The sequence below is a fragment of the Marmota monax genome, unplaced genomic scaffold (genome assembly GCF_021218885.2).
Source record: "Marmota monax isolate L192 unplaced genomic scaffold, Marmota_monax_Labrador192_F-V1.1 WCK01_AAM20220418_F8-fsc00185, whole genome shotgun sequence".
NCBI lineage: Eukaryota > Metazoa > Chordata > Mammalia > Rodentia > Sciuridae > Marmota > Marmota monax.
Genome location: NW_026693278.1, coordinates 677,677 through 698,915, shown reverse-complemented (window position 1 = coordinate 698,915; position 21,239 = coordinate 677,677). Strand labels below are relative to the sequence as shown.

Genomic DNA, 21,239 nt, shown 5'->3' with positions numbered 1-21,239 from the left:
CGGACAGACTGGCAGCTGGGTAGCTTCTACCTGAGGTCAGCTTCCCTCAACAGATGGCCCCCAAAAGTAATTAGGATTTGTCATTAACCTTGGCGACCAGACACAGTGATGGAGAAGGAAGTCGGAGGGACAGAGAGAGACCTGTCATGGACAGAAGATGCTGCACTCCATCCACCTCCCCACCTGGGCTCCCCCACGCCCCATCCTGGCACAAAACGTTTCTAAACTATGGACAGAGGACAAAGTCATTAGTGACGGCTGAAACTTGCTGCACCCACCGATGTCAGCGCCTTCCCCAGGTGTGACAAGGAGATCGTGAACGCACCCCGCTCTCCTCTTCCTAAAAGAGGACACCCCCCCCCGCCCCTGCCCAACCTAGTTCTAGACGCTCCATGGATAGGATTCAGAGGTTTGGGGCTCGCCAGAATCATAGGCTCATTTATGCATGTTCACATGGGCATTTTCAGAAGACATATTCAGAGATCTCATCATGTTTGGGGGGAGCGCTGAACCCCCCCCAGGGCTGAGAACCAGTCTCCCCAGGGATTAGAGCAGTGCACTCCAACACCCACCGCGCCCCACCCTGTGCTTCAAAGAATCGGCCTTAGATGCCAACGAGAGCTTTCTGAATTCCACAACCAGCACAGCGCCTGCCACCGAGGAGGGCACAGATCAGCAAACACCGTGTGACCCACAACCCAGATGGCCACCCGCCCCCATGGGTCCACGTTCACCTCGAGGCCTCCCTGACCTCATTGTGCAATGGGAATTCGGTACAGCCATGCAGCCGCCAAGTCCCGGTGGCCCAGGGCTTTTCGGCCTCAGTACACGTGACATTTGGGACAGACGGTTCTTTGCTGGAGAGCCGTTGTGTGCACTGTCAGGTGCTTAGCAGCCTCGATGGCCTCTGTCCACTGGATGCCTGTAATAACACCTCTCCAGTTGTGACCACCAATAGTGTTTGCAGACACTGCCCAGTGTCCCCCGAGGCGGCCGAGTCACCCCCTGTTGAGAACCGTCACCCTTGCCCTTTTGCTGGTGGTTCACAAAGAGGAAAAAACATTTGCTTGGAATCTTCCCATAATCCTCCTCCTTTCTTAGGGAAGTAATCACAACAGATGGCTGGTGTAAAGCATCCCAGGCCGGCACCAAGTTTTATGTACGTGTATTAATGAAATCCTCACCACGGCCTTATTTGTGGTACCCCATATCACCACCATCCCTATTTCACAGATGAGAAAACTGAGGCACAGAGAGGTTAAGCAAATTTCTCAGAGTCACAATTCATAAGTCGTGGGAGTGGGATTATGAACCCGGGATGGCTGGCCCTAGGGCTAGCGTCCTATCCTGCCTTCCACAGAGAAACATTCACCTCCAAGGGCTGTACAGGGAATTCTGAACATTTTATATTTCCTTTATTCTTCTTAATGTTCTTACTGAGAAACAGACCTTTGTCCTTGTTTTACCATCAAGAAAACTGAAGCTCAGCAAGGTTAAGCCACTTGCCCAGGGGTACGCAGTCTTTATGTAACCAAACCAGACTTTGAACTTGAATCTGTCTTTCACTTTCTCCTCTTGTCTTTGGAGCCTGCAGGGGGGAAGGCACCTGGCAGATGGTTTCAGGGAGAGAATCAATAATATCCATAGGTTGGCCCACATATTCATCAGCCTAATGGATTCACCTACATCTTCCTTCAATAGGACAGTTCCTGCCTGCCTGCCACAGTGGGCTTTGTCCCCTGCAGCCCCCAGAACTAGATTCTCTAGACACTGTTTACCACCACAAGGAAGGCAGGCACCACAAGGAGCTCAGCAGGACTGAGCCCCAACTATAAGCACTGAACAAAACTAAGACTTTGTTCTTAGTTTTTGCTTCTAGCTGCCAGTCCCTTCTCTGCCCCTATTGGGCTGCATTCCTTGGGCAGGTGCCTTGATTTCTCCATCTGTAAAGTGGAAATGCATAATGGAACTGATCTCACAGGTTGATGATGGCTTAAGGAAAACATGCATGTGGAGTACTTAGCACAGCACCCAGGCACAGTAAGCACTCACACTACTGTTCCTGTGACTGGACCTGGGTTGGCGCAGCGCCTTGCGTAGCGCTACCTCAGCTCGGCAGAGCCCTCTCTGTGTCTTTGTCTCTTGGCTTCCTCGATCCGGATGCCGGGCTGACCCCCTCCCCAAAGTGCTGAGGCTCAGGCAAGAATCCCGTTCATGGAGCTGGAGACTGGGACCTCTGGCTCCCGGCAGGTGACAGTGATAAACATCATGAGGATGAACGAGTCTGACAGGCGCACACCTCGCTCGACAGCTGCTCGGTTGGTCATCTGAGGACACATTCCCGAGAGACCCTGCGCCAGAGCCCCAGGCCGGCCTCGGCCCACAGCCGCTCCCCGTGCACAGCAGATGGTGCAGCGCTGGCTTCAGAAAGTGCCAAGTTCAATAAACTCAATGGAACAAAGAGGGTGGGGGACGAGTGAGGGGCCGAGTCTGGAGGTGATGGCGAGTGAGAGAAGAAAGAGACAGACAGACAGACAGAGACAGAGAGTCGCATGCACCCCGCCCCGCTGGGCTACGTTTTCCTAAATCCTGGTGAACTTGGTCTTCCAAGTTCAAGTGTTCAAAGGCAGCCACTGGGCTCTGCCCACTGCGTGTCATTTCCTGCTCTCGTCAAGGATGGGCGCAGAGAGGGTCACAGGGATCAGCGGGGTGGTGCGTGCTCCGTCCATCTCCTCCGTGTCCCGGGTCTCTGCAGCAACAGAGCTGGACGGCTCTAGAGCTGTCTCTTGATGTTTTCGGAGGATACTTTGGGCTTTTCCAAGGAACCTGAGCTGAACAAGCAGGCGGCTGTGATCCTCCGGTGGCCTCCGGCGCTTGTTTGCAGAAGCAAACAGATCCCCATGGCCCCTGGGCTGAGCAGCCTGCCGGCTCAAGGAGGCATGTCAGTGCATGTGGGTTCTGAACACACGGGGAACTTGTGCCTCTGGAGAAGTGCCAGGGCAGACGCATTCACACGTAGCACCTGCCATCTGTGTGTGTCTAGAAATGGGCCGTGAGGTCCATGAAGCCCTAGTCGGTTCAGCCCCTTGAAAAGCTTTAGAAGGACAGGTGGCGGAGGCAGATGGCCACACCCTGGTCACAAGGGAAACCGAGTCCAGGGAATTATAAAAGCCACACCTCTCCAGAACAAAGAAGGAGCAGCCACTGTCATTGAGTAGGGACCACCCGCAGGCATTCTGCCAACACTCTGATTTTATCTTTGCAACAATCCTCAGAGGTAAGGACTTTATTTTCCCTAAGTTACAAATGAAGGAAACTGAGGCTCAGGAAGGTTAAATCACTTTCCTGGGGTCCCAGAGCCAGGCAGTGGAAAAACTCAGATACAGAACCCAGAAAACTCAGTCCAGAGTTGGCACCCGGCCTAGATTCTGCAAGTGTGTGTGTGTGTGTGTGTGTGTGTGTGTGTGTGTGATGTCTCTGTGGAGGGACTCTACAGTGACATGGGGCTGGGCAGGAACACCTGGAGAAGGTGACCGGACACTCTCAGAATCCAAAGCTTGCCTGGGCTGACGTCCACAGCCAGGCGCCAGGGGAGGAAGCTAGGGTTAGATGGAGACCGGAGGAGGTGGAAATGGAACCCGGTGGGTGTGCTCAGCAGGCCCCCCAAGATGTGCACATCTGCATTCCTAGGATGGTCCTTCCAAGGGACTTTGCAGATGTGACCAAGAATCTTGGGATGGCAAGATAACCCCAGATTATCCAGGGAGACCCCACGTCATGGCAGAGGTGCCCATGCGAGGGAGGCGGGAGAGTCAGCGTCACAGAGTGGGAGACGCCACACACCACTGGCTTTGAAGACAGTGAAGGGAGCAGCCACGAGCCAGGAAACTCAGACAGCTGCCGGAGGCTAGAAAAGTCAGGGAGCCGCTTCTCCCCCAGAGCGCCCCCCCCCCAAGAATGGACCCCCGCCAACACCTCGACTTTACCCCAGTGAAGTGCGCGTGAGCATCTGCCCTGCAGAAATGTCCTTGGACTCCCATCATTTTAGGCCACCAAGTCTGTGATTATTTATTGCAACAGCAACAGGAAATGCACAGTGTGACTCCCAAGGCCCAGTGGCTTGCAGAGACATCTCATGGCCTCCTAAGGGGCTCTGGCCCCACCCCTGAGTTGGACCCTCTTGGGTCAGCATTGTCACTTGGAAAGACCTGGCTGAGTCCCATACGTAGACAAAGTCCAGAACCTACCTCGTTCCACCAGGCCCTCACTCTCCGAGCCTCGGGGGCTCTGTTCACACGTTCCAAAGGGGGCAAGTTGGGTCTTCTCTGCCTAAGACCTTGCCGCTGTCCTGGGCCAGGGACCCTCAACTCCTTCCACCCAGCCCACCAGCCCTGCCGAGCACGACCTTTGTACCTGCTGATCCCACCCTTTTAAGGACCATCCTGAAAGTCCCTGTGCCTCTTCGTGAGTTCTCACAGCTGTCCCTACTTGTCTTCAGAGTGCTCACGGTGAGTATCATCATGAGGATCTGAGTGATCATTTAAATAACGTCTGAATCCCTCCCTAGATCCTCAGCTCCCTGAGGGCAGGACCAACCGTCTTTCTCACCGTCGACTCCTGCCTGCCCGGCTCGCAGCAGGTGCTCCATAAATAAGCGTCGATCAGATGACAATGTTTAGGTGGCAAAGTCAGGAATCCACTTCCCACCACCTCCAAAGAGAATCCACTGGTGCCCAGAGGAGAGGACAGACCCTCTCTGGTGCCTCTGGAGCCTCCTGAGAAATAGAAGGTGCCCACTGACTTCACCGAGTGACCAACAGTTTCCTTTAAGCACTGGTCTGTGACGGACACCTCCTGGACGTGAGCAGGGTCACATAGCGAATGTGGCATGTAAAGAGCTAGCTAGAGGGTGACAGCTTCTTACAGTGTCCAGCTCATTGGCACTTAACATTTGCCCAGGCAAATAAAACCAGTCTGTCTGCAGGGACTGGTCTCCTTATGATTGGGGGTCCTTCCGTTTCAAAAAAGAAGAGAAAATTTTGATGTTTCAGCCCCAGGATCTGGAAAGCCCTGACTTACATCTCTGGAGGAAGCCTAGGTGCATCTCACCTAAGCTTCTTGGCTCAATCTGGGAAAAGGGGACCCAGGGAACCAAGTTCTTCCAAGGTCCCTGGCTGAGACGAAGGATCAGACCCACATCTTATAACACTTGTTCTGCAGACATTTTCCTTCACAAATGTGCTTTCCTCTCTAATGCAAGGTAATGCATTTGATTATAAGAGAGTTAAGAAAGTTGACGAGTCCAGCTCATTGGATGCTCTTAATGTGAAGGGCAGAGGAGATAAAGGCATCGAAGAAGAAATAAACGCATAATCCCAGCACCTGACGATGATCACTATGAATATTTTATGCGTCTCTTTCCTTGTTTTCGTTTTTGTTGAGTGCACACAGTAGAGACTTTCTGGTGAGCGTGCTGCGACCTCTTGCGCCCTGATTACGATTCTGCTCCTGGGTTTTTTCAGTTTTCCCACGTAGCATGATCAGGACAGCGTCCCCTGCTCACCCCCGTGCTCTGCCTCCCCCGTCCATCCCCGGCACAGCATTTCTCAAAGTGAGGCCAGTGATTCCCTGGCTGCAGAATGAGATCAGTGCAGATTCTCAGGCCTTATCCAATCCCAAGGACTCGTCCTCTGTGTGTGGAGCCCTGTCCCCATATGGGTCTAGCTGTGCCCGACATTTTTCGAGTCCCAACAGGACTGTGTGTGGGCTTAACATACTGGCTTCTGGGCCCAGCCAGATCCTTCTCTGAGAAGGTTGAGCCAGAGCCCCGGGCACTGGTGCTTGTCTGATGCTGGTGACTGACACCCAGTGAGAGTCAACAGCATCTCTTATACATCTCTCTCCCATCAGGACACATAAAAATAAATACTTCTTCTGGGATGACAGACAAAACTGCTCTATCTCCAGGATAGGAACCCCTTGGTAGCCTCATGGTCCTTCTATGGCACACTTTGATTTAGTTTCCTGCAGTTTTATTTTTGAGTTTAAAATCTTTGGCTTAGCCTGTGTGTCCCTAGCATTTGAGGGTGCAGAGAGGGGGTCCCAACAAGCAGGCTTCAAGAAGCTCCCCGCTGACTCCCCATCTTTGGCCATCTGTGCCTCCCGCCCATCCTCTTTATTGGTCCTGAATCCATAAATAACAAGGCCATGAGCTGGGACAACGGAATAATGGTCTCAGACCTGGGGGCTTCGGGTGCCATCTGCAGTCTCTGATCAGACCTGGAGTGCTAATGGGGCCTGTAGGATTGGGCAGGAAGGGGCAGGGTTTCATGTCGGTTTGCAAATGGCGTGTAAATCAATAGCCTTTGTTGTTCAGGAAGAGTCAGGAGACCCTTTGGTTGCCCTAAGCAAGCGCTCTGCAGTTTAGAACGGGATCCTCTATTACATGTTATCTTCCCACGAGGCCCCAGCAAAGCTGGCCACGAAGCAGGGAGCCACTGGGGGCTTTGTGGAACGTGACCATGGTCTCCTGAAGTGGAGAACCAGCTCCCAGTCTGGCTGTGTGATCCCGGCAAGCCTCGCCCTGTCTCTGTGCTTCGGCACCAACAAGGGTAGAAGAGCAAGATCTAACTATTTTCTTGCTAGGGAAGTGGGCGGAGATGAGTGATCGAGACAAGACGGTGGACAAATAAATGTCACCAGGGCACTTATCCCTGTCCTTCAAACCTAATTCATGGTCTCATAATATTTTGTAAATCAGAGGCATTGAAAGGCTTCCTGAAATTTATCTACTCCCGGCTTCTTCGAATTGTTTTTAAACCCTGGAACCAGCTTTGCAAAGGAGACCCAATTGAGGAGCGCAGACAGGCAGGACAGATCAATGCAGACATGCTTGGGAGACATGGATCATGGTGGCCACTCACGATCTCCCACCAGGCCATCACTGGGAACAGCCCTGAACTGGCTCTATGGGTCCCCTGGGGGGCCAAGAAGCACCGTTGGAGAAGCGCTGATGTAGCCTGATGCCTCCTGTTTCCCAGGGGAAGCTGAAACCCTAGCAGGCGAAACCCAGGACGAAAATCCAGGTTTCTAGAGGGTTATTTAGGGAAGCAGAAGGAGGGACAGGCAGCAGTTGGGTTTCTTGTCCCAACTGCAGGGGACAGAAGCAGCTGGGATGACAACCCAGAGCACATGCAACTGGGTACTTGCCAATGACTGAGGGTCCCTTAGGATGGGAAAGGCAGAGTTATCAACCAGGGCAGAGAAGGGACAGCTCGAGGGGACCTCCAGGGCTATTCCTGGCCTGCAGCTGTGTGGAGAAGTAGTTCGAATGGGAACTCGGGAGTCAGACCACTTAGATCTGAATCTTGGCTTTTACCACTTCTTAGCTGTGTGACTTGGGCAAATTGCTTAACCCCTCTGTGCTGCAGTTTTCTCATTTAATAAAGCAGGGTGCTCCCCGTCGAAATGATTATAGGTCGAGAATGCGTCGAATACACCTGGCCTGCGGCTCGGCACAGCTTAGCCACACAGCCATGCCGTGGATACGGGCCGTTTCCCCTCGGGACAGTGGGGCTGGCAGCAGATCAGACTTCAAACTTCAAAGCGCAGCTCCTACTAAGGCATGCTGTTTTGCGCCATGGTAAGGCTAAGAATCTTAAAGTCCCAGAAGAGTCCGTAGTCCTCGACTCCTAACGTGGCTGGAAGGATTTGTTAAGAAAATCAGCATGGAGTCCTTTCTCTGAACCTGGTCCTAGTTAGTGCTCCAGTTAGTCCAGGGGTCTGAGACCATTGGCTTCGGGCTGCTCCTGGTCTCACTTACTCCCCATCAGCCAGGGAGGAGCCAGCGAGGACGGGGAGGTGAGGAGGAGCTGGGGAGGGCTGCTGCCTTCAGCTCTGCGCCTCCTGCCTCCAGCCCAGTTCTTCCGACCTAGGTCCCTGGGGAGGCTCTGGGACCTGCAGCCAGGGCTCCTCCGGGACAGAGTAGCTCCTGTGACTGCACTGAGACAGTAAGTGCTCAGGTCAAGGAGAGGGCTCCAGCTTGGTGACGCTTAAAAACCCCCAAACCTGAAGCCAAAACAGGATGGCCAGGCCCAGGTCATCTCACACAGCCACGTCGCCTTGTTACTCAGGGACCCTGGGACCAGCAGCAGCAGCACTTTGGAGCTTTCTAGAAAAGCAGCACCTCAGAAGCCTGGTGGTTCAGAATCTGCAATTCGCTAAGGTCCCTTGTCACCAGTGTGCACGTTACATTTAGCAAGAACTAATAATGTCACCTACCCAAGACTCGGGTTCTGGTTTTGACTCTGCCGGTTCCCAACTGTGTGGCCTTGGGCAAGTCACTTAAAATCCCTGTGCCTCCCTTTCCTCATGTGAAAACTGGCATAACACTGGTGCTGAACTCCTGGGGAGGGGGGCAAAGCACTTCATACTGTGCCGGGCACGTGCTGCTGAGTTAGGGTAAGCTGTTATTATGCCCCACTGGACATGGAGTTCCGCTCGCTTTTACTGGGATACAAGCATGACGAGACAGCTGCTGTGACCTACCCAGTCATTGAGACAAGTGCCCAGATGTGCTGAAGTGGCTTCGAGCGCACAGCAGGGATCAGAGCAGACCAGGTCCCTGCCCAGAGGATCTCCCGGGCCGGGGGTGAGCAGAGTTGGTTTCACCATCAGCTAAGAGCTTAATGCAGATGATCTCGTAGCTGCTTATAAATGTGACAGGTGCCCCGGGGAAGTACTTGTCACTCTTCCTGCAAGGACAGTAGGTGGTAAGAGGCTTCAGGGGAGTAATGGATCCTGAAGGAGGAGGGGACCCAGGCAGAGAGAACACAAGGGGGTGTGTGTTACAGAAAAAGAGGTCACAGGCACGTGCATGGGGGTGCATTCCAGGCAAGGGTGACAGAGCGAGTGAAAGCACAGGGGACAACAGGAACTGAAGGAAGGCTGGTGTAACCAGAGACGCTGCTGTCACCCCTGAAGTTGCATCCAAGCCACCCGGAGGGCTTGCAAACCTAGATTGCTGGGCCCACCTCTAGAATTTCGGCTTCAGCTGGGCTGGGACCCAAGAAGGCACACATCACACAAGTTCCTGGGTGACGCTCATGCTACTGGTCTGTGACAATGCTTGGAGACCCGATGCATGGGGACAGTCAGGCAAGACCAGGAGAAGAAGTTCAAGGTTTCCCACATAGGGCCACGGGAGCTGCAAGGCACAGGGGCTGGGGGTGACTGGATCCAGCTTGTTTGAGGAATGTCAACATGGCAGTGGGGGGAAGAGCAGGTTGTAGAAGAACATGGGTGGCAACAGGAAGCCTGTGAGGAGGCTACTCAGTTATCCAGAAGAGAGACGGCAGTGGCTGGGTTGAGGTGAAGACGGAGAGGAATGGACAGATTCCAGAAGAGTCAGAGAGGCGGACACATAACAATTGGTGATTGGACTGGATCGTTGAATGTCGGGGGAGCCAGGGGTCCAGGAAGACCCCAAGCCTTCTGGTTTGAGCTAGTTAACTTGTGGCCACATCATCTCCTGAGCATGGGGATCAGGCTTGCTAGGGATGGGGACAGAGATGGAGAGCCTCCACGATGTCAAGTTTGGTTTGAAAGCATGAGTGTCAGATCCAGGTGACATCGCGTGGATAGTTAGGTCACAGGGCTGGAGCTCGGAAGGCAGTTCCTCAGGAGAAGGCAACTTGAGATGGAAAGGGCCACCGCAGGTTCTTCATGGTAAGTCAATAGAATAGCTATTGGGGGCGTGATGCTTTGAGCCAGTCTTCGGTGGTTCTGAGAAGGTATTAGAAGTTTGCACACATGTGCGCTTCCCTGGAGAAGGGTCCACAGCCATGGTCAGATGCTCGAGGGCAGATGGCACTGAAGGGTAATCTTGTGGGCCCTGGTCCTGTGGGGTCCTTAGTGCCTTGTCTCTGCTTCCAGACGCCTGGTGGACCGACTGGAGAACATGAGGAAGAGCGTAGCTGGGGATGGGGTGAACCGCTGCATACTATGCGGAGAGCAGCTGGGGATGCTGGGCTCAGCCTGTGTCGTGTGTGAGGACTGTAAGAAGGTACCTCGCCCACTCCCCTCCTTTCTTGCTCAGTGCTGGCTCTGGGGGCCTTGAGTCTCGGGGATGGAGCTTGAATCCTGCAAAATAGGAATTCTCCTGCGATGCTCCCATGCCCAAGTGTCTCCCAAGGTCATCCTGATCCCACTTCCTCCCCTGATGTCCCCTTAGAGCTCAGCTCCACACAGGATGGACTTGGCTGTGTCTTAGTGAGTTACTTGTCAGCTAAAGAGCGTGCTGGGCACACGTGCACACACTCATGCGTGGAGGGCCAGCATCCTCTCACCCGGGGTTATGGGTAAAGGAGACTCAGAAATCCCCTGTGCAGGCCAGTTAGAGCTCTTGGTCTCTGAGACCATTTGTCCTCAAAGGAAAATCTCTCTGAGCTCTCTTCCCCCTCTGCCCTTTGCCCCAAACTGTCTGCACTTGACAATGCCAGGCCAGAGATAGCCCTGTCTTTAGATTTATTTGATTGTGATCAAGGCGATTCCAATTAATGTCTCCAGAGGGAGGACATTCGTGATGCCCCTCGGTCCCTTCTGCATGGTATCCCATTTAGCAATTAACGTGGAATATTGGGGAAAGCTTATCTCTTCTGAAAAACTTATCTGATTCAGCCAACCAGATAAGAAGAATCCTGTGACTTATCAGGTTTTCCTTGCTGTTTGGCTGTCAAGAAATTCAACCCACAGACATGGCCTGTAGTCAGGTAGCCTCCTTCTCCATGGAGAGTTGAACTGGTCATTGCCAAGGTTGCCCTGGATCCTTTGAGGGAAGAAAGAAGAAAATGGGTGTATGGTCTTTCCTCTTAAAAATCATGTCAATGCTGCATAGTTACTGAAAACTGTCCCTAATGGACCCCTGGAGAATTCCTTCCTCCAGGGCTTGGGAATGACTCCAGTGCTCATTATTGGAAATAAGACTCAAATTGGAACTTGATTCTAATGGACCTTGACCATGGAAGAAAGGGTGCGAAGGAAGGAGAGTTCTAGATCTCCGCCCCTCCCAGACCCTTCTCCATCCCCAGTAGCTCAGGGCATGGCTCCCCTGAGTGCTGGTTGGGCTCTTTTGTCCCCAGAACGTCTGCACCAAGTGTGGGGTGGAGACCTCCAACAACCGCCCGCACCCCGTGTGGCTCTGTAAGATCTGCATGGAGCAGAGAGAGGTGAGTGGCCCCTCCCCTTTGCCGGCCCCCTTCTCCTCCCTGGGATCAGGGAGACTGGAGGGCTGGAGGCCGGGCGTTCTGGGTGGGTCTTGGGCCTTAACTTTGAAGGGGATCAGCTCGGCCAGCTGTGAACTGGCAGGACGGCCTCTGGGTGGTTGGATGAACTTCTTGTCTCCTCACCTGTGCTTGAGACTTTGCCTTCCCTCCCCACCTCCCCTCTCCATCCTCAGCCTTCTGGTTGCCATTCTGCCCTCATCTGTCTCTCGCATTCTGGGTTTTCCTCTTCCAACATCTGCTGTTTCTCTTTCCTTCTTTCCTAAGTCTCTTCTCCATTTTTCTTTCCTCCAAGTCTCCCCTTCATTTGAGGCATTTCTCCTCCTGGTCCTGTGTCCATGGTTTCTTCCCTCTGCCGTCTCTCCCTTTGCGCTCTCGCGTTCTCTCTCTCTCTCTCTCTCTCTCTCTCTCTCTCTCTCTCTCTCTCTCTCTCTTCCTCCCAGACCTGCTTTTTATTATTCATTTTATCTCAATGCAATGCTTTCTCCTCCCCACAGTTTCTTCTCCGCTCACCCCCTGCTACAGAGCCTTGCCTCTGAGACTGTCCCAATGACCATGTCCCCATCAGTAGCAGCCAGGGGCCTGGCAGGATGCAGTGGGCACTCTCCAGCAGGGCAATCGAGGAGAGTTCCATAAAGATGCCCTTTCCACGGAGCAGGGCAGGGTGGAGGGGAGTCGGTGGCAGGGAAGTGTCCTGTGCAACACAGGCCTGCTGTGACCACTCCTGGGACCGACCGGCTAGGGAGGGAGCAGTTGGCAGACTGGAAGACAGGAACCAACCACTGCCCAGCCAGCAGGGAGGGAACCAAAGAAACACATAGCATGGCCTAAATGTCCTGCCAACTCCTGCTGAAGACAGAGGTCACCGAAGCCCACTTACTCCTGTCCGCACTGGGCAGCCCTCTGGGGCACAAAGTTGGGTGGAAAAGGATCGACATGAGATGTTCAGCACACTGTCCTGCCTGGCCCTAACCCACAGGGCAGGACAAAGGCCAGAGGTCTTGGGACAGCTATGGGCAGATCACCCTCTCTCCCAGGAATGCAGTAGAGAACATGCCCCATCCAAGAGATGGACGGCTTGACGCCAAGCCCTCGCCTTTCCACTCCCAGGCTCTGCACTGTCAGGACACCCATAACATTTCTGACCTTACATTTCCCCATCTGTGAAATGGGTCTCATCAGACCCTTCGGATTGAGTTTTCAGGGCTGGCATGTGGAGTCAATAAATGTGACTGCCATTGTGTCCACGTGCCGTGAACCAAGAGCAAAAAAATCTTGAAATTGGTTCATGAAGGCGAGAGTGGTGGCCACAGCTCCTCCTCCCTCCCCAGGTGTGGAAGCGCTCTGGAGCCTGGTTCTTCAAGGGTTTCCCCAAGCAGCTCCTCCCACAGCCCATGCCCATAAAGAAGAACAAGCCCCAGCCGCCCACGAGTGAGCCTGCTGCCCCAGAGCAGCCCCCTGAGCCCAAGCACACGGCCCGCGTGCCAGCCCGAGGTAGGACAAGGGGCTCTTTTAGCACCATCGACAGCTCCCGGCCAACTGGTCTACCTGGAGCTGTCCCTGCAGTGGGCTGGTTTCCACTGGATTGGTGGCAGCTCAGGGAACTCTCCAGAGAAGCCAGGCTGCCAAAAATCTTTGCTATCGTTCCTGTTCCTGGTGGGATGTGTAGAGGTATCAAAGAAGGGGAAGTTAAAATTAGGAATTGAGAGAGACACACTGGAGCCCTGGGGTGGGGGTGGGGGTGGAGATGGGGATGGGGGTGGGGGTGTTGCTGGGAAGGCCTTTCTGGCCCTTCCCATTCCTTCTCTCAGCCCTAAGCAAATGTGAAATTGGACAAATTAAAAGTGAAAGATGAATAGAAAGGAAATTAGTAAAAGAAAATTATCACTACTATTGATGGTATCGCGCTGATCCGAGTATTATTATTATTAAATATTAAAGTGAAGACTAAAAGAATCCAGAAAAAGGCAGCCTCAATAAAAACACACTTATCTTAATTGGATTAGGCCACTCAGGCTGCCCCAACAAGGCCCTCGCAATAATTTCAATTAACACCAAGTGATAAAATCTGGCCCTAATGGCCGCTCCGGGGAGGAGCGCAGCCGAGTTTCTGGAAGGACCGTCCTAATTGAAGGTCTCAAAAATTACAGCATCCACCCGTGTCTCCCACGGGACGGCCTCCTAAGGTACCTGCTCAGTGCTCGGCACCCAAAAGACGTTCGGCAAATGCTTTCTTCCTGGCAAGGCACGAGCGACTTCCACTGCCTACAGGAATTGCCGAGTTCAGCAGAGGCTGCAGCCCAGTCTCCACCACTGGGTCACCCTGTTGGCAGAGCAAGCCCTGCTCCCTCTGGGCTGCCAGATTGTGCAGCCGGGCTGTTCTTTTTTAAGCCTCTCTGTGTGTTTGTGTGTGTTCGCATGTGCCAAGGAAACAATATCACATGGTAAAGAGGAACTAGATCAGAGGGGAAACCAGAAGGAGACGTTTTAGAGTTTTTCCATGTCCTGGGAGAGGTGAACGAACCCCTTTGAGGGCTTCTTCAGTTATCACTCTCCAGACACCAGAAAATCACGCTCCCTATTGTTTCTCTCCCTCCAGCTGACACTGAAGACAGGAGGGGCCCGGGTCCCAAAACAGGTGGGTTCTGCCGCCTGCCTTGCAGTTTTGGACAGGAGTCCTTTTACCCCGTTCCTCTTTGCCCTTTATCTATTCAATGCTTTTCCTTCCAGGACCTGACCCAGCATCGGCTCCAGGGAGAGGAAGCTATGGGCCTCCTGTGCGCAGGGCCTCCGAGGCCCGCATGAGCTCATCTACCCGGGATCCAGAGAGCTGGGACCATGGTCAAGGTGGGGGAGCTGGAGACGCCAGCCACAGCCCAGCGGGTAAGCAAGATGGGGAAACCCAGTTACGCCCCTGAAAGAGGAGAATTGGAAAGAATGCAGAGGACAGTGTGTTCTCTTCATTTTTTCATGCTGTGTTTATTAAGTACCTACTATGCACCATGGACTCTTCTAAATGCTGGTTCTAGTCTATGCTGGAGGAAACACAGGATCATGACCAATTCAGGTTCTGGACATTCATGATTTTGATTGTGTCCATTTCTTACCCTATCATCATATGTAAGAAAAACATGATTTTTTGCCTTTTTGTGTGTGTGTGGTGCTTTGCTGGGGATTGAACCCAGGGTCTTGTGCATGGGAGGCAAGTACTCTACCAATTGAGCCATATCCCCAGTTCCTTTTGCCTTGTTTTTTAAAAAAAATACCTGAGGGAAAATACCCCTTGGCTTTGAGAAAAGTAAAGATGCTTCACTCTCAAGACCCTCCCAAGCTCTCCCTTCCCTGGGCACGTGGCCTCTGCTCTCTGTGAGGATGGGGTGGGTCAGCAGGACCAGGTTGTCATCACAGATGCTGTCGTCTAGCCTGGTACCTCTGGGCCCACCAGGGGCAGATTTACACAGCAAGGGTGCCCACTGGGGAGAGTCCTCTGACCCTAGATTTTAAAGAAAATGCCAAATAGGTTGGGGACATCTATGTTCCATATGCACCTGTCTGAGACCTCGGCTGAGCCCAGGTCTAAGTCAGACAGGCTGAATGTTGAGGTCCCATGTTGAGTTTGGGTCTTTACTTTCCAAATTGGGGCTCATGGCATAGCACTTCAGTGCCCCCTTCTTCTTGGTGACAAAATTGGGCACATGCCATCAGCTTCCCAGACCCCTCCATGAACCTGTGGTTCAGATGGACAGAGAAAAATGAATTTCTAGATCCACAACATCCCAAAATGCTTACTGGGTGCATACTGTGTCCTTGATGCCATCCCAGGCACTTCCCACAAACCATCCCAGTTAACCCTTGCCACACCCCAGATCCAGCTGTGAGATGTCACGATTCCCATCTTACAGGTGGTGAAGCCACCACATTCCCTGGGGTACATTACCCATGACTGGTTAAAATGACAATTCAACCCACATCTTATCACAAAAGCTTGTCTTTTTTTTTTTTGCCAGAGGTGAAATTTCTATTCTATGTCTTCTATATTTTTGTAAAATGTGTTAAAATTCTGTGTTTCATTAGAAGTATCATTTGCTATTTCAAATTTTTTTTTTTGATGCACAGTTCAGTGACAGAAAGTACACTGTGGTGCAACCATCACCACCATCCATCTCCAGAGCTTCTTCATCATTCCAAACTCAAATTTTGTGTCCATTCAACAGCAGCTTCTCATTTTGCCCATTCTCTGTCCCTGGTGACCATGACTCTTCTTTCTAGGAATTTGACTATTCTAGATACCACATGTAAGTGGAATCATACAGTATCTGTCTTTTTGTATGTAGCTTATTTCACTTACTGTAATATATTCACGGCTTACCCAAGTTGTAACATGTATCTGGATTCCCTTCCTTTTCAAGGTTGTGTAATATTCTGTTGCATGGATATGCCATATTTTATTTATCCATCCATCCGTCAGTGGGGCATTGTGGTTGTGAATAGTGCTGCTGAGCACGGCATACAAATACCTGTTTGAGTCTCTTGGGGTTATACCTACAAGTAGAATTGCCACATCTAATGACAATTCTATGTTTAATTTTTTGAGGACCCGCTGTGCTATTCTCCACAGTGTCTGCACTACTTTTGCATTTCTTCCAATAGTGCACAGGGTCTCAGTTTCAGTACATTCTCTCTGACGCTTGTGATTTTCTGGTTTTTCTTGGTTTCTCTTTGTTGTTTTGTCTGGTTGTTAAATAGTAGCCATCCTAGAGTGTGAAGGGCTCCTTGAGGTATTGTAGATTTGGTTTGCATTTCCCTAAGATGAGTGACAAGACACGTCTTTTCATGTGCTCATCGGCCCTCTGTATGTCTCCTTCTGAGAAACGTCTATTTCGGTCTTTGGCCCATTTTCTAAGTCAGGGGGTGGGGGCTGTTGTGTTGTAGGAGCTCTTCGTGGATTCTGGATATTGATGCCTCATCAGATACACAATTTGTAAATACCTTCACCCATTCCACGGGTTGCTTATTCACTTTCCATTTGATGCACAGAAGATTGTTTGTTGTTTTTTAACGAAGTCCAATCTATCTACTTTTTCTTCTGCTTCCTGTAGTTTTAGTGTCATAGTGAAGAAATCACAGTGATGGAGATTCCCCTTGTGTTTTCTTCTAAGAATTTTAGAATTTTAGCTTTTGCATTTGAGTCTCTGGTCCATTTTGATCTAATTTTTGTATATCCAATCCTATGCTTTTAATCTCTATATCATTTTGCCTCCTGGGGCTACAGACACTCCCAGGACAATCCTAAGCCGGACTTAGAGCTCCTGTCCCTCAGGAGTCAATGTAATGTCCCCTGGGTGGATGGAGCTTTGGGATTCCTCCTGCTCCACCTGTAGCTGAGCTAACCACTCCCTGCCCTGAATTCCCAGAGACGGGCCGGGAGGCAGCACTAGCCATTGTCTCTCTCCCTGGTCCGATTCACACCAACGTGTGTCTCTCTCCATTAACTCAAGTTTGCAAATATTTATTGAGCACAACTACGATTTGAGCTCTTTCTCCTTGTTTTCTAGCTGCACTAAGATTTCCGGTAGATTGTAGGCTGTTCAAGATTTGCAGACTTGAATGCACAGTTAGTATCACAACTCAAGTGTCCTGAGCACCGACCCTGCACCAGGCATGTGATCAAACTCTGCAGGTGTTTAGCCCTGTCAACGGTACCAGTCACCCTCACCTAACTGATATGGAAAAGGGGCTAATAAAGAAACCTTGCCCAGAGTCACATAAAAGTCATGGCCTGTCTGGTATCAGAACCCAAGCAGTTCCCGTGCAGAGCCTCTGCCGTTAGCTGCTCTGTAGCTCCCACTGGCTGGCGGGGTTGAGAGTAGCTCCAGGGAACAAATTGCCAGTGAGACTCTTTTGTTCCAGAGCTTAACCCTGGAGTCTCAGGATCCACCCTTGACACAGTGTGGAAACCCCTCCAGTGGTTCTCTGAGAGGGACTTGATGCTCTTCTGCTATACTCTCCATAACGGGATCTCCTAAAGAGCCCCTGTCATAAAACATGGCTCATTCCACGAGTACTTATTTATTTATTTGGGTACCATGGATTGAACTCAGGAGCACTCGACCACTGAGCCACATCCCAGCCCTATTTTGTATTTTATTTAGAGACAGGGTCTCACTGAGTGGCTTAGGGCCTCATTGTTGCTGAGGCTGGCTTTGAACTCGAGATCCTCCTGCCTCAGCCTCTGGAGCCACTGAGATTTCAGGGGTGCGCCACCATGCCAGGCTCCACAACTATTTAGTAAGCACCTACTATACTCCAAGCCTGGTATTAAGTGATGGAGATAAAGGTATCATGCAGACCTTGTCCCAACCTTAGGAGCTCACACTCCAGCAGAAGGAAAAGCAACATAACCCAGAAATAGCAAGAGAGATTTATAACCGCCATAATAGAGGTGCCAAGACCAAGGAGGATGGGTTATCACTCACATTTATTGAGTGTTCAAGGTGTGCCAGGCACCAAGTTCTGTATATGCATTTCCAGAGGAAGCCCCCAAGAGGACATTGAGAGGGACCTGGGAACCCAGAACATCTATTTTTGGAGTCCCAGAAAGACTTCACAGAGAAGGTGGCTTCTAAGGGAGAACTATATCAGGAAAATAAATAAACTAGGTACAGCACATTCAGCGTGTGTGTGTGTGGTGGGGGTGGGTGGGGTAATACATTCCAGGTAGAGGAACAGCATGTGCAAAGGTCCAGAGTCAATGCATGGCCAGGCTAACAGTGGTCCAGGAGTCCGTAATATGGAGTGGTGATAGAGGTGCCCCTCCTAAAATTGGACAGTGCACAACCCGAACTACTCTACACCACAGCCCTCCCTTGGAGATATCCCAGAGCCAGTCCATGCAGGGCTTCCTATGCCAAGAAAAAAAGAGGTTGAACTTGAGAAACAGTGTTACCTTGTACTAGAGCCAAATGGCTTCCCCGTTGCACACAGCCAATTGTTCTCTTTCTGTCCCAGACTGCTGTTTTTCTCTTCTGTGACTCCAGAATAAAATTCTCAAGTTTCTTCTTCCACTGTAAGGTTATCCTTCTGCCCTCACTTCCAACTGAATAACCAGTAATTTACAAAATATTAATTCGTCCACCCAACATTTATTGAGCACCTACTGTTCTAATGATGGCAAACATTTATGTAGCATTCCAAAAGCCAGACACCCAAGTAAGCCCTTGTCATGTTCATTGAGTCCTCACAACAACCTTGTGAGATCAGCTTCCTTACTATTGCCATCTTCCCTTCTCAACCCTTCCTATTCAACACTGCACTGGCGATCTCAGCCATCGCAATAAGACAGGAAAAAATATGAGGCAGAAAGTTTATAAAGGAAGAAGCAAAACAGTTTCTATCACAGATCGCATGAGACACTCCTAAAGGAACCTATAGTGACAATCAGAACTAGTGAGTGAATATTGTCAGCCCACAGGATGCAAAGTTAAAACACAGAAAGAAAGGTCCTCAATTGCAGATTGGGGACCCTAGTGCCACATGCAGCATTGAGCAGCTCAGGGTCTGGTATACTGGAAGCCCCCAGAGAATTCTGGTTGCTATTTTTCTCATGGACTCAGTGTCCATCTCCTTCCTTGACCAGGCTGCACCCTCCTGGAGGTAACAGATGGCATCTATTACCTCTGCTGCCCATCCCTGCAGAGGGATGGGCACTCTGTGGATGTTCAATGAACATTTGCTGATGCACAAATGAATAAATACAAGAATGCAAAGGAGCAAAACAAACAGCGGTGCTAATGTAGGATGCAGGACAAGACTTGGGGGTTTGTAAGGCTTGGCAGCACTAACAAGGTGCCCTCTGTCATGAGCATCTGTCCAGAAAAAAAGAGCTGATCTGAATTCAGGAAAGATATGATCCAAACAGTAAGATAAGAGTCTGGGGATTTCTTCCCGAAATGTAGCACATGCTGGAGCCAGGACCTGCTTCTCACAGACCCCTGCCAGCCTCATCCAAGAGTCTCAGACACAGACTCAACACCAGCTGCCCGAGTTCAAACCCTGGCACTGCTGCTAACCAGCCATGAGACATTGGATGAGCTCCTTATCCCACTGTGCCTCAGTTTTCCCACCTGTATAATGGTGACCACAGAGCACTTGCCTCATGGGATTATTAGTGTAGAGATTAACTGAATGCTCATATGTAAAGTCCCTGGCACATGGTATACAGTGAGTAAATATTAATTTGTGATTACTGTAAGGTCAGTAGAGCTGTCAATTCTATGAGGCATAGGTTCAGAGAGGCTGAGCAAGGAGCCCAGGGTCACACAGCTTATAAAGGTAAAGGCTGGAATGCGAAAGCAGGTCCACGTAATGGCAGTATTTCAATAATAATGAAATAATATTGACTGACACCCGTTGAGCACAGCCTGTGGGCCAAGCATCCCTTCTAGCACTGTGCCTGGATTGGATCTTTGTGCTCTCATCACAGCCCCATGTAGTGGGGGCTGTAATCCCCATTCCACAGATGACAAAGTTGAGGCCCAAGAGAACAGGTCACTTGTGTCAAGTCACCAGCAGAAACATAATCACAAACTTGTGCCTTTTAACACCCATGCTGCAGCTGGGCTTCACCTGCAGGGGCTCAGTGTTGGAAAGAGAAAACACCCAGGGGGCCCGGGCAAGGGCGGGGAGAGCTGGGGGTGGAGGGCTGCTTCATCAGAGACCGAGCTCCTGCCTACAGTGCGCACGAGTGTGTGCATGCGCTTGCGCAGGTGTGCGCCTGTGAGTCCTGACGGCTGTTTCCTTCCCTCCCCTGCAGGTTTGAGACGAGCCAACTCTGTCCAGGCCTCGAGACCCGCCCCCGCCTCGGTGCCCAGCCCAGCACCTCCTCAGCCTGGACAGCCAGGTACCTGCCACTCACCCACCCACCTGTCCAGGCCATCACTCCTTAGCGACCCCATCCCTCCCTCCTTCTTACAGAGCTGCGGGGCTTTCTTCAATGCAGCCTTCACTGAACCTAAGATCTTCTGAGACGCCTAAGAGGAGTCATCCTCTAGGCGCAGATGCTGGGCAGGGCAGAGGAGAAAGAGGAGGAGGTGGTGAAGCAGAGAAGGGGAGGTGCTGAGGGGGAGGAGGAGCATAGGAGGAGGGGCGGGGCAGAGGAGGAGGAGGTGGGGCATAGGAGAAAGGGTGGGGCAGAGGAGGAGGAGGAGATGGTAAAGCAGAGAAGGGGCGGGGCAGAGGAGGAGGGGTGGGGCAGAGGAGGAGGAGGTGGCGGGGTAGAGGAGAAGGCGTGGGGCAGAGGAAGAGGGGGCGGGGCAAAGGGGAGGGGCGGGGCAGAGGAGGAGGAGGGGCGGGACAGAGAAGGGGTGGGGCAGAGGAGAAGGGGTGGGGCAGAGGAGAAAGGGTGGGGCAGAGGAGGGGCGGGTCAGAGGGGGAGGGGTGGGGCACAGGAGGAGGAGGCGGGGCAGAGGAGGAGGGGAGGGGCAGAGGAGGGGGTGGAGGGGGGGTGGAGGGGGGGCGGAGGAGGAGGCGCCTAAGTGACATGGCCCCTCTGCTATACCCCTTCTCTCCTCCCCCCTCAGGGTCCCCAGGGGGCAGCAGACCCGCGCCAGGGCCAGCAGGGCGCTTTCCAGAGCAGAGACCAGGCAAGTGTTTGCTCCCTCCCAAGTGCCCGCCTCTCCGTCACCACCCACCTGGCCACCTCCGCTTACTGCCCTGGTGAAATCAGTACCCACCACGGGCTCAGCCTGCATTCTGAGACTATCTGATGGGGTCCAAGCAGCCCCTGATGCTAACCCTCCAAGTCATCCATGCTGATTCGATAGACAGGCAATGCCAACACAGAATGGGGTTCAGAGCACAGATGGTCAGGTCTCAAATCCCTGTTCCCTTACTTTCTCACTGTGTGACCTAGGACAAGTCACTGAACTTCCCTGAACCTCAGTTTTCTTATCTATCAGCCGG

General features: G+C 51.9%; 1 protein-coding gene across 4 annotated transcripts in view; it reads left to right on the top strand.

The window, feature by feature from the left end:
* Positions 1 to 21,239, top strand: part of Rph3a (rabphilin 3A) — a 195,596-nt gene that overhangs the window by 157,903 nt on the left and 16,454 nt on the right. For all 4 annotated transcript variants that reach the window (XM_046456542.2, XM_046456543.2, XM_058583156.1 and 1 more), the window contains 7 exons: positions 9,934 to 10,063; positions 11,139 to 11,225; positions 12,611 to 12,773; positions 13,879 to 13,917; positions 14,010 to 14,162; positions 20,092 to 20,178; positions 20,858 to 20,920. In XM_046456542.2, the coding sequence (XP_046312498.1) occupies positions 9,934 to 10,063; positions 11,139 to 11,225; positions 12,611 to 12,773; positions 13,879 to 13,917; positions 14,010 to 14,162; positions 20,092 to 20,178; positions 20,858 to 20,920 (722 nt within the window). The remainder of the gene's footprint in view (positions 1 to 9,933; positions 10,064 to 11,138; positions 11,226 to 12,610; positions 12,774 to 13,878; positions 13,918 to 14,009; positions 14,163 to 20,091; positions 20,179 to 20,857; positions 20,921 to 21,239) is intronic.